At 20.9% G+C, this 12,404-nt stretch overlaps 4 protein-coding genes across 7 annotated transcripts; 2 read left to right on the top strand and 2 right to left on the bottom strand.

The window, feature by feature from the left end:
• Positions 1-693: 693 nt before the first annotated feature.
• Positions 694-4,641, bottom strand: LOC122717424 (ADAM 17-like protease). Its single transcript, XM_043941466.1, has 14 exons — positions 4,584-4,641; positions 4,295-4,433; positions 4,129-4,229; positions 3,421-3,542; positions 3,194-3,344; positions 2,902-3,101; positions 2,636-2,830; positions 2,423-2,561; positions 2,194-2,348; positions 2,016-2,096; positions 1,735-1,943; positions 1,381-1,619; positions 1,186-1,301; positions 694-1,114 (listed from the first exon to the last, which is right to left on the bottom strand). Exons 1-14 carry the CDS (start codon positions 4,639-4,641, stop codon positions 812-814), a joined length of 2,208 nt encoding a protein of 735 aa, XP_043797401.1. The 3' UTR covers positions 694-811.
• A 135-nt stretch (positions 4,642-4,776) lies between these two features.
• Positions 4,777-6,747, top strand: LOC122717434 (cysteine and histidine-rich domain-containing protein). Its single transcript, XM_043941487.1, has 5 exons — positions 4,777-4,842; positions 5,106-5,352; positions 5,500-6,062; positions 6,180-6,368; positions 6,450-6,747. Exons 2-5 carry the CDS (start codon positions 5,274-5,276, stop codon positions 6,642-6,644), a joined length of 1,026 nt encoding a protein of 341 aa, XP_043797422.1. The 5' UTR covers positions 4,777-4,842; positions 5,106-5,273; the 3' UTR covers positions 6,645-6,747.
• Positions 6,748-7,320: 573 nt separating this feature from the next.
• Positions 7,321-12,366, top strand: LOC122717450 (esterase CG5412). 4 transcript variants are annotated; one of them, XM_043941523.1, is made up of 6 exons: positions 7,322-7,592; positions 7,657-7,816; positions 7,973-8,167; positions 8,257-8,397; positions 8,454-8,528; positions 9,982-10,062. In XM_043941523.1, exons 1-6 carry the CDS (start codon positions 7,566-7,568, stop codon positions 10,026-10,028), a joined length of 645 nt encoding a protein of 214 aa, XP_043797458.1. In that variant the 5' UTR covers positions 7,322-7,565; the 3' UTR covers positions 10,029-10,062. The 4 variants fall into 4 exon arrangements, with proteins under 4 accessions (XP_043797457.1, XP_043797458.1, XP_043797461.1 ...); XM_043941526.1 differs by lacking the exon at positions 9,982-10,062 and adding an exon at positions 12,183-12,366 and having other exon boundaries at positions 7,324-7,592; XM_043941525.1 differs by lacking the exon at positions 9,982-10,062 and adding an exon at positions 10,166-10,301 and having other exon boundaries at positions 7,326-7,592.
• LOC122717451 (elongin-B) lies at positions 10,067-11,202 on the bottom strand. The gene is made up of 3 exons (XM_043941527.1): positions 11,064-11,202; positions 10,874-10,967; positions 10,067-10,683 (listed from the first exon to the last, which is right to left on the bottom strand). The coding sequence occupies exons 1-3, from the start codon at positions 11,064-11,066 to the stop codon at positions 10,427-10,429; spliced, it is 354 nt and encodes a 117-aa protein (XP_043797462.1). The 5' UTR covers positions 11,067-11,202; the 3' UTR covers positions 10,067-10,426.
• Positions 12,367-12,404: the final 38 nt, after the last annotated feature.

Below are 12,404 nucleotides of genomic sequence, written 5' to 3' on the forward strand. Positions count from 1 at the left end.
TTCAGGTGATATTTTATTTGAAAAAATATTATTTCTTATGTAATTCATTATATTCTATGTATTTATGAAGTACTTTATTAAAAAAAAAAACTTCTATAAAAATTAAAAAATGAAAAAATAAAAAATTTTTGTTATTTATAATAAAATTTTATAAATATGTAAAATATAATAAATATAATAAATTATATATAAAGCAATTTTTTTTTAACAAAATTCATTTGAAAGAAATGAAATCAATAATCAAAATTTCTGTGCTCAATTTTTCATTTTTTTAAATGTAATTCTCTAATAATGCTAAATAGAGTAAAAATTTTTGAATAAAAAATATTTTAATGTTTTATTATACTATTATATTTTATTGCACAAAAATTTTCAGATAAAATTATATTTAAAATATATATATATATATATATATATATAATGATGTTAAAACTATAGAATTGATTTTATTTATTCAAAAAAATTTTCATATTTTCATATAATGTTATGTTATAAAAAAACATACAAATAAATTTTCATTAAAATGAAAACTTTTTGAATTAATTCAAATCAATCAAGGAATTAGGATTTTTCAAATTAGAATTTTTTTTATGATTTACTTATATATTATGATAATCAAATACAATTTTCGTATAACTATAAATATTATTAAATTTATTGCGAATATTGTTTATTATTGTTTGTTATATTAAAACAATTTTTCATATAACAAACAAAATTATATATAACATAAAAATTAAAAAAATTAATGACTAGAAATTTTTTTGTGCGTGGTATTTTCGATCATATCATATAAATGAAATATTTATAATTATTGAGTAACTTGCGATATTTTTTGTCGTTGTCTACCAGTATAAATAATTTGCCTTTGCTCATCTGGATGAATAAGTTCATCTGTATGTTTCCAACGCCACTTTTTTTCGCTTTCTTTAATTCGTTTGTGGTCGATATAACTAATAACACAACTAGTAGGAATCCATACAGTGGCAGTAATAATTATAACAGCACCTACTATATTATCTTTCAAAAAACGCATAACTTTATTAATGTTTATATCTTCAATAATATCCCAAAATCGTTCTACTACATCTTGAATTGTTTTTTCACAAACACCCTGAAAATATTTATTTATATTTTACATATAAAGTACACAAAGCATAAAGCATATACATTCAATAACATTACCTTGTTACAAAAACCTTGAATACATGGTGTTCCATCAGGTAAAATATCTTGTGGATCTATAGGAAAACATGTTTCGTTCAAACTCATTCGACAGCATCTTTTACATGCATCTCCAACTGCAAATAAAAATTTGATATAAATATATATCATTATTTATTTATTATACATATAAAATATAACATATAAAAGCCATACTTGTATCACACATGCAACTTTGTAAGCCTTGTGTTTCACAATATGGTACACATTTTCCAAGTCTGCATTGACCTCTTTCAAGGCAACCTGTACCATCTTTCATTGGTGGAGATCTGGGACATTCACTAGATGCTCCTGTACATCGTGATTCTTGCTCGCAAGTAGCATATTGTGCATCGCGACATTTTACACCTAATGGCATAAATGCACAACCTTGACAACAAGGTGAATTTTTATCGCTGAAAGATATATATCAAATATAGAAATTTAAAAACAAAATATTTAATTTATGGAATGTAGACTATATATTAAAATAATATATTATATAATATAATTATAATAATGATCAATTACCTACAAACTGCTCCTTGATTTCTACGAAGTTTACAATTTTTATCGCAACAAGCATCATTATCTTCTGTACCAAGTAATCCTGCATCACATTCTTCATCTCCTTCAACTCGTAAATTACCACAAAATGATTCTTCAGGTTCAGAAAAACAGCGACCTGACTTTGCTTGTAATACTTTTCTAATGGATCTTAAACTACATGGTGAAAAACGCTAATCCATAAATAATTAACAATAAGTATTTTCTTATTATTATTATTCTCTTTTTATATAAATTGAATGTACCTTATTATTTACATCATATCCACTAACGCTATATGTGTACATTAAATATGAACCTCCTTGACTAGCACTTGGACTACATTCCTATTAAAAATATTATCTTTTAATATATAAAAATTAGATTGTTTTTATTGAATTAATTTTCCTAAAAACATTAGATATGATGCAAATAAAAAGTTACTGTTATATCTGGATCATGTTCAGAACCCCAATTATGTCCAAATTCATGAGCAGTAACTAAATCTGCTTCTCTTGTGATAACTCTTTGCCCATAATGATTTCTACTAGAGCTTAAACCTGAATTAAGATATAATGTATAACCATTTTTAAAATATTCTGAAACATATTAATATTGAAATAAAATTAATAAATTACTTATAAATGATTAAAGATAAATTTTATTAATGTACCTGGTGTACAAATTCCTCCTACTGAATTTCTACGAGGAGATCCAACATATGCTAATCCTAGAATACCACCTTCAAATTTGAGATCAGTAAATAAATGAGCTAAACAAAAATCTTTATGGCTATATTCTCGACTAAAAACCTAATCAATTTCATTTAATTAATAATAATAAGACTGTAGTATTTTAAATAAAGGTACCAAAAAAATAAATTTACCTCAAGTAACGTACGAACATCCCATTTTTCTCTAACCATATTATAATGAGTTTCACCACCTCTTCCGCGAGTTGGTTCACTATGAACTACAATTTTTTTAATAACAAAACCCATTCCTTTAAAACCATCTTGTTCTTGACGTTCTTGCCATAAGGTATCATTATAAATTTTATGTACTCTATCAATTAAACTTATCTAAAAAATAAAGATTAAATTATTACTTGAAATAAATTATGATTTTTATATCAAATAATGCAATCATATACTAAATAATTAATTGTAGTTTTTGTACTGCTAGCACCCATCTCTTGATAAAAACGATAATCAGCTACTAATAATAAAGGACATCTTGTTTTTGTTGGAGTATATTCATAAGTTTCTGTTTGTCTTTTAATTCTAGAATGTTCATTTAATTTAAAATTAGATTCTTCTATATCTTCCTCTCCTTCATTATTTACTGAAATGTCTGTAATATAAATTTTACATAAAATATATTACTGATTATATATCTGAATTATAATCTCTAGTAGAATTTTTTATTTAAAATAAAAAATTAACCTAATTTTTCTTTTATATATCCACAAGTTTTAGGAGCACTATGTGTATGCCCTTCTCCATGTTGAAAATGTTCCCAACTAAATTTAACATCTGATGATTTATAAATGATCATTGTTTCATTTCCTAAATGAGGTAAATGTCTCCAAGATGGCTATTATAAATAATAAATAAAAAATTACAATTTGCATTCTCTTGAAATTTACACAATTATTTATATCTATCTATACCTCAATATGAAATGATTCATCAGAGATTGCAATAATGCCTGTAAGAATACCATTATCAATATGCATTTGTGCATGAGAATCAATTTCACCAAATACTCGTCCATGATAAAAACTTTCATGATCTAAAATAGAATAAATTTCATGATTTAAAATAATTTTTAATTTCTATGATTTAAAAATAAAATAAAATAATATAATATAATATATATTTATTAAATATGAATATACATATATATATATATATATATACATACATATATATATATATATATATATATATAAATTATAATAAAATTAAGATTACATTATTTATTATTTTATATTATTTTATTTTATATTAAATTATTTATTAAATTATATAAATTATAATAAATTTAAGTTTTTTTTATTAGATAAATGAAACAAAGATAGAGGAAAATGACAAAATATGAATAAATGAATATGACAAAATAAAATTGTCTCATTTTATTTCTATCTCGTTTCATTTAATGTAAACTTAAATTACTAATATATAAGCCTCAATTAGCATTTTTTTATATCAATTTTTGTTTTAATCTTTAGAATTTGTTTTAATCTATTTGTTTTAATCTTTAGAATCAATTTTTGAAAAATTGATTCTTTATTCTTATAAATATATTAATATTTTGTATATATAAATATATTTAAATATATTGTTCATAATAATTATTTTTATTAATATTATTTTACCTAAATGTATAGTTTTTTCTTCTCCATCACCATTAACTTCATATGCTTTAAATTTGGAATGAATAACTTCTTTCCTTGGTGTTAAAATTAATCGAAAATACCTATTAATAAAGAGTAGTTTTTTTATAATTTTTTATGATTACATATATATAATTAAATATATTACCGTCCATGAGAATAAAATTTTAATTCACTTATTTTATTATAAGGATGATAACTATGTTGAATACCCCGTTTTATAATATTATGTTGAAAATTAGATATATGAAGAGTTTCATAATATTTTAAATTTCTATAAAGACTATCTGAAAAAGCATATTTGTAAATAAAAGGTTATAATTAATTGTGCATATAATATATACTTTAAAAATTAATAAATAATAAATTTGAATATATATTATATTTAACATAATATATTTATATTATATATTTAATTTAACATATTATAAACTTACAAGTGTTTTGTATAATAAATAATATATAATATATTGGAAATATATTTTGAAATTTCATATTTATTAGAATATTTCTTATTATATATACATATTAAATTTTGTTATATTTTAAGAACATTCATTCATACATTACAGTACTTTACTTATTATAACTTTATATCATGTATTTTTATAACTAATATTCAATATAAATAATTTTTCTTCTAATATAAAATGTGATATAAACATGAAAATGTTTGATTTTAAAATATATTCAATGGTGATCAACTGTAATATTTGAAATATTATTTAATTTATTTTAAATATGTCATATTTTTTATTATTTCTTTTATATTTGATGATAAATAATAATCACAATATAATTATATACACAAAAAAAAATATTTTTAAAAGATTGTTTTTTTTAAATTTTTTAAATAATTCTTATAAATTTTAATATAACTCTTGTCTTATTATTATATTGTTCATGATAATATGTTCATTGCAATCGATTCAAACTTTTATTAAATGCTTTATTTAAAGGTTAAGATTCTCTAGAACATGCTAGAAGTTTTTCGGAACTGTAAAAACAGAAAGGTTATAATCAGTACTACTATGTATTAATCATTTGCTAACGTTGTAACTTGTATGGTTGACGTACCTATAATCCTATATAATACGTGTATAAATTAAAATAAAAGAAAGTTAAAAATGTCGCAAGAAGCAACTTTATTACACTGTTATAATCGTGGTTGTGGAAAAAAGTTTGATCCGAATGACAATAAAGAAGGTACGATAAATATTTAGAGAATAAATTATATTAGAAAAGTTTAGAAATCTGATAATTTGAAAAATTATTTATTTATTTTTTCAATATATAGTTAAAAATCATATAAGAAGATTTTAATTATAACAATTATTGTTATTACTTCTCCAGGAGACTGTATTTATCATCCTGGACATCCAGTATTTCATGATGCTTATAAAGGCTGGTCTTGTTGTAATAAGAAATGTACAGATTTCACAGAGTTTTTAAATATTAAAGGCTGTGCAAAATCATGTCATTCAAATATTAAACCAATAGAGCCAGAAAAGCCTATTATTGATAAATCAAAATCAAATGAAATAATTGAAGTAATTGCTCAACCTCTTATCAATGAACCTATTTTAGAAAGGCCTCCTTTTGATACTCCACAAATGACATTAACTCCCAATGTGTCACCTAATTTATTAGAACAAATTAAAGGATTAATTTCTAATGTATCAAAAAATACATTTGATACTAAAGTTCAAATTGGACAAAGTTGTAAAAATAATTCATGTAAAGCTACATATAATGGCCCTGCATCTGAAAATGAAATATGTAATCATCATCCTGGAACTCCTATTTTTCATGAAGGAATGAAATATTGGTCTTGTTGCCAAAAAAAAACTACAGATTTTTCTACATTTTTAGAACAACCAGGATGTACACAAGGAAAACATATTTGGATTTCTAAAGTAAGCTTTAAATGTTTATTTGAATATTTTTTATTTATATTTTATATAATAATATAAGTTTTAATAATATTTTTAAATATTTTAATAAATTTTTTATAAAAAAACATTATTTTTTAGAATACTGATAAAAAAGTTAAATGCAGAATGGATTGGCATCAAACAGGATCATTTGTTGTAGTTTCAATTTATGCTAAAAAATATCAACCAGATCAATCACTTGTTAAATTAAATCCTATAAGATTATCTGTAGATTTATTCTTTATAGAAGAAAATTCTAGATATAATCTTGATATAGAATTGAGAGGAGTATGTATATATATCTTTATATAATTTGAAGTAATTCTTAAACATATTAAAATTTTTATTATTAATTTGTATAAATTATAGATTGTTGATGTGACACAAAGTAGTGTTAATATGCTTCCTACTAAAGTTGAGATCAAATTAAAGAAAGCAGAATCTGGATCATGGGCAAAATTAGATTTTCCTAGAAAAAATGAAGAAGAAACAGAAGAAAATAATCAAAATAATGAAAATATTAATAATATGGAAATTGATGCTGTAGATCTTAGTGATCTTTAAATATTCATATCTAAATAATTAATTAAGAATATTATTGTAAATTATGTACCTATATTATTTTTAAGGATATTATTTTTATTTAATGATGCAAAGAAACATTATTTTCTTAATGTTGATGGAATTATTTCAAAAAAAATGAATACTTTAGTATTTTAATTTTTGTTAATTTTCATAGTAAATGAAATATATAAAAAAATCTATTATCAAAATTTTATATTTAAAAAAAATATTACATCTTTACATTTCATGTTTTATTTATGATTTTTCCAATATCAATAAATCATTTTTAATTTATATTGTGTTTTAATACAAATTAATACAATTTTAAAGTTAAATTCTAAACATGACTTATAAATTATAATTTATAAATTAAATTTTCATAAAATTAATATCATTTCTTTAATTTACTTTCGATTTTGACATGTTTTATTAAAACATCGATGGAATACATTCAATGGCGGATATTGATTGATAAATACAAAATAAATATTTGGTAAATATATTAAAATTCAAAATAGTTATAATTAGTAATAATATTTATATTAAATGTTATATATGAAAGAAAAACCAGATATTTAGAAAATTTTTTCATCTTTCATATTTTTTAGAGAAATTCATGATGCAATCATGAATTTCTCAACTGTCAAAATATAATTCCATAGCGTTGATAACATTACCCAGTATAACCTATCTTTTTAACGTTTAAATTGTGTAATCTTGATTTACGTTTGCTATTTTTATTATCCTATAAATAATATAGAAAGCTATATAATCTATACCTTTTATTAAATAAAATTAAATTGTTTCGATTACAATATAAAAAAAAGTTATTTTTTGCAATGTTTCTAATTTAATAAAAGATAAAAGTTAAATGATAAATATATATTTAATAACAATTATTTTGAGTGATTTATTAACGTTATGAGTAATTTAACAAATAAATTGCGGGTAAGAAATAATCATTATATAAGTATAAATAAAAATATTTTTTAAAATATTCATATTATATTAGATACTTGCAATTCATGGATATGCTCAATCAGATGATATTTTTAAAACAAAATTAGGTTCTTTTCGAAAAGGATTTAAAAAAGAAATTGATTTCGTATTTTTAAAAGCACCACATAAAGTTCCAATGAAAAGTAATTTTGATATTGATGATGTTGAAGAAGGTATTTTATAAATTTTATATTTGATTAAATAAATAAATAAAATTTATATATATATATATCATATATTATATAATTAATTAATAATAATTATATTTTTAATTTATAAATAATTTAATATTAAAATAATAAAATGAAAATAAATATTATAACTATTAGCATATGGATGGTGGTTCAATACAAAAGATCATATATTTAAAGCAATTGTGCCAAGTAACTCAGTTATAGGTTTTGAAGATAGTATAATTGTAATTGAAAAGGCATTTCAAGAATCTGGACCTTTTGATGGCATTTTAGGATTTTCACAAGGTGCAGCATTTGTTGTTATACTTTGTTTTATGCAACAAAAAAATTGTAAGTTTATATAAAAGATATAAAAAGAAATTATTAAAATATTAATTATAAAATAAGATTTATAATATTAAAAATAACATTCTTATTAGTGTTACAAATCAAATTTGATTTTGCAATTATTATATCGGGATTTAAGTCATTATGTGCACCTCATGCAATATATTATGATGGAAAAATAAACATACCTTCTTTACACATATATGGAAAGACTGATAAAGTTATACCAACAGGTAAGATTTTTGATTTTTAAATTAATAATATAAATAATTATTGCATTCTTTAATAGAAATGGCAGAAGAAATTACTGAAATGTTTATAAATAAAATAAAAATGACACATGAAGGAGGCCATTATATACCAAGTAAGAAAGAATATTATAAAGAATTTATTATGAAAATGTTTTTAAATAAAAACAAAAATAATTAGAAATGTTTAATTATTATATATCTTATGATATATAAAAGATATTATTTATATTAAAATATAAACAATATAAATCTATATAAATTGTAAAATATAAGTACAAGTAAAATATTAGAGCAATATTAGTAAATTTATTTAAATCAATTGTAAGTAAACATTGTATAATATTTACTAGAAATGAAATTTGTTAACATTTTATATTTAGAGTTATATATAGTAGCCAAGATAAGAGAACATAAATATAATAATAAATTGAAATTATTTTATTCAAAATAATCTAATATTTGCTTACTATTTCATATTAATTATATTATATGATTAAAAATTGCTTAATTGTTTTATAAAAGGCACTACTAATTTTAAATGTTCAGTATTTGAAAACTTAAATTACATATTAAAAATGTATTGAATAGTGCCTTATTTATTAATTTATTTATTTTGAGAGAGTATATTAATTGTTTAACTTAATAATATTCATACTTTCGTACAAACTTTATGATATATTTAAGATGAAATATATTTTTTATGCGTAGTAAGTTAAATGCTTATATAGATATCAATTATCTTGGTTTATATGTTGTAATTATCCATTATTTTTAATTTAAAGATATGTAAATTTATATAAATTACTATTGCAGTAGTGTATATTTAGCATTTTGAATTACTAGCATCCAAATTTTTTTAATAATGTCTACATTATATATTAAATATTGTTTAATAATTTTAAGAAGATTATATTTTAATGCATATAACTCAATAATTAAATTAATTTATTACAGTACAGTAATATTTTAATTTTTAATATTATTTGTTTAGAGCAAACAATTCAATGCATTATATTTTTAATGCTATTTAATGTATTACATTTTTATTTTTGAATAATGATACTGCAACATATTTGAGAGTATTTTATATATTAAATATATGAATACGTTTAACGTATTCATAATACTGCATAGAAGTATATCATTTTTCAATCCATAATTCTATGTAATAAATATACATGCAATTCATCAAATAAATAAAATAACGAACACGCAAATAAAGTTAACAAAATTTTATGGTATAGCAAAATATAATTGATAGAAATATTGTATTTTATACCAAAATGATTATTTACTTGATTTAATGTATCAAATGTAATCAATTTGTTAAAATTACGTACACTATTTATAATGTATCACATTTTCAAATTTCTATTTTGTAATTGTAAAACTTAATTTTCAAAGTTTTTACAATTAATATTTTTTAATTTTGCATTTTAAGTAATAAATTGATGTTGCTATATATATTTTACAAAATTTGAGGCGTTTTATATTTAAAGCTTAATAAAAAAAATTTATGGAAATTTATAAACTAAAAAAATGAATTGGATATGAATTAAATTATAGGGATAATTACAAAACATTGTAAGATAAAATACAAACTACAATCATAATTTACATGTGACTGAGGTATTTGATCTATCTTGGCAATAATAACAAAGTGTTGATATATTTTTATATCTATAAAAGATTACAATAAACTTGGATGATGTACTGTATTATAAATTTTATATTTTATTATTTTTTTCAGTCAAATGGTCAAGTACAAATAATACTTGATCATTATTCACAAAAAACAACAAAAATAAAAAAAATTAATTAACCAAAAAGTTAACAATAGTCTTACCTACAGAAGTTAAAAAGCCTCAAGACACTTTTAATATTCGTATAAACTTGTATGTACCTAATATTCACATCATGTTTGCTTAAGCTGTTAGCCTTTTTGGAAATATTTGACAATTATAAAATTGTATTGAATTCAACACTTTATCATCAGTTGTTTCACAATGTTTCAAGGTGATTGTTCTTGTCCATTAGTTTCTTGAGATTTCATAACATCTGGTAAATCAGGTGGTAATGAAAATGGTGTCATCTCTAAAGGTTCGAATTGACCATTATCTTGACGTATAGCTAATCCTACTAATGCAGGACATTGTGGTTTTGCAGTTGCTGATGTTAATCCATAATCAGATAAAAATTTACTATCTGACATAAGAACATTATCCTTGTTGAACAGCTGTTGATTCACAGGTGATATTTTCAATATACCTATAAAAAAATTACATTAATTCTAAATTACTTTAAATTAAAATCTATAAATATTTATATCTATTAAGTATTCATAAATTTTATGAAAATTTAAATATAAAGAAAAGGAAAAGTAAAATTGAAATTTCTTTTGTAAAATATTATTATAAGATTTTTTTAATACAATACATGTAAATTATATATTTCTTACCTTCTATAATTTTTTTAAGTTCAAGAACTGTAGTATTATCCTTAGCGTCAGTAAATATTGTCATATTTTTTCGTCGAATCATTAGAAATACATCCTAAGAAGAAAATCTCAATTATGTTTGAGGTTATCTTATATTAAGATAAATCATATAAATACTATAAGAAATAATTGAATATTGACAAGAACTTACCATTATGAATTTACCTATATACTTAAACTGACAAGAACAATTAATATATAGATCTTGTGCAATGCTCCTTTGTTGATTATTGTTTACTTGTAGTTCGTCAGGTTAAAGGCAAAAAGTTAAAATAAGGTAGACACTCACGGACAATATAATCATATAAAACACTTCATTTCATTGGTTCTTCTTTCTAAACACAAATTCTGTTTGGAGCATTGTTTGTTTCTTTAACCAATCACAAATTGGTTTTATATTTAACATTTAACTATGAATCCTTAAATCAGAGATAATATTTTTAAATACCTCTTATATACATATGTGTGTTGATACATCAAATTAATAAACAAAATACAAAAATAGTAAAATCATTATATTATATATATTTAAAATGCTAAATTAAATTTATCTTGAATGTTATATTTTAATACTATAAATTATAAAACATACACAAAGATTTATAACATAACATTTTAATTTCTATTATACATTAAAATTTAAAAATGTACAAGTTTATTAATATGGAATTATAATTTCAATATGTATCAATAGATATATTGATTTTATTATTAAAAATTTATATAATATAATATGCCATGATAACTTCTTATAATTAATCGAATTTTATGAATAGAATTTATATTATTATATAATATTCATAAAATTAATTATTAAAATAATATACAGGATTAATACAATTATGGAACATTTTTGGAGGGTCAATTCTCAAACGTCAAACAAAATTTAATATATAAAAATATCAATTGAGTTTTATTTATTAAATTATAAGCAACTTAAATTTATATTAGATGAAATAAGATAGAAATAGCGATGTAACGGAGATAGAATAGATTCATTCTATTTTCATCTCACTTATAACAAACTTAAATTGCTTATAACTTAATAATAAAATAATAAATTCAACTAACATTTTTGTATTTGTTTGATATTCCAGAATCAATCCTCTAAAAATATCCCATAAATATATAATAATATCCTGTATATAATAATAATAAGTAATATTTTTAAATAGATATAAAAAAAATGTTTTAAAAAAATAAATAAATAAAATTTATTCTAAGATATCATATGAAATAGAATCATAATTTATATGGAAGTACTTTTTAGGAATTAAATTGGTTACGTATGCCTAATTTCCAAGAGAAGGTCCTTGGCCTTATAGATACGAAGGCGTCGAATATTCGTGAATGAATCTTCTTTCTGCAGTGACGTCACTGGTTGCCATTAGTCCATCGAGTTGCTTATAAGAAAAGCGCGATCTATGAAAGAGCGCTTGCGCTTTTCAAAATGACTTGCTGCGCGGCGCTCTTGGGCTTTCCAATGGAGACT

Source organism: Apis laboriosa, unplaced genomic scaffold (genome assembly GCF_014066325.1).
Source record: "Apis laboriosa isolate Shangri-la unplaced genomic scaffold, ASM1406632v1 scaffold50_cov145, whole genome shotgun sequence".
Classification (NCBI taxonomy): domain Eukaryota; kingdom Metazoa; phylum Arthropoda; class Insecta; order Hymenoptera; family Apidae; genus Apis; species Apis laboriosa.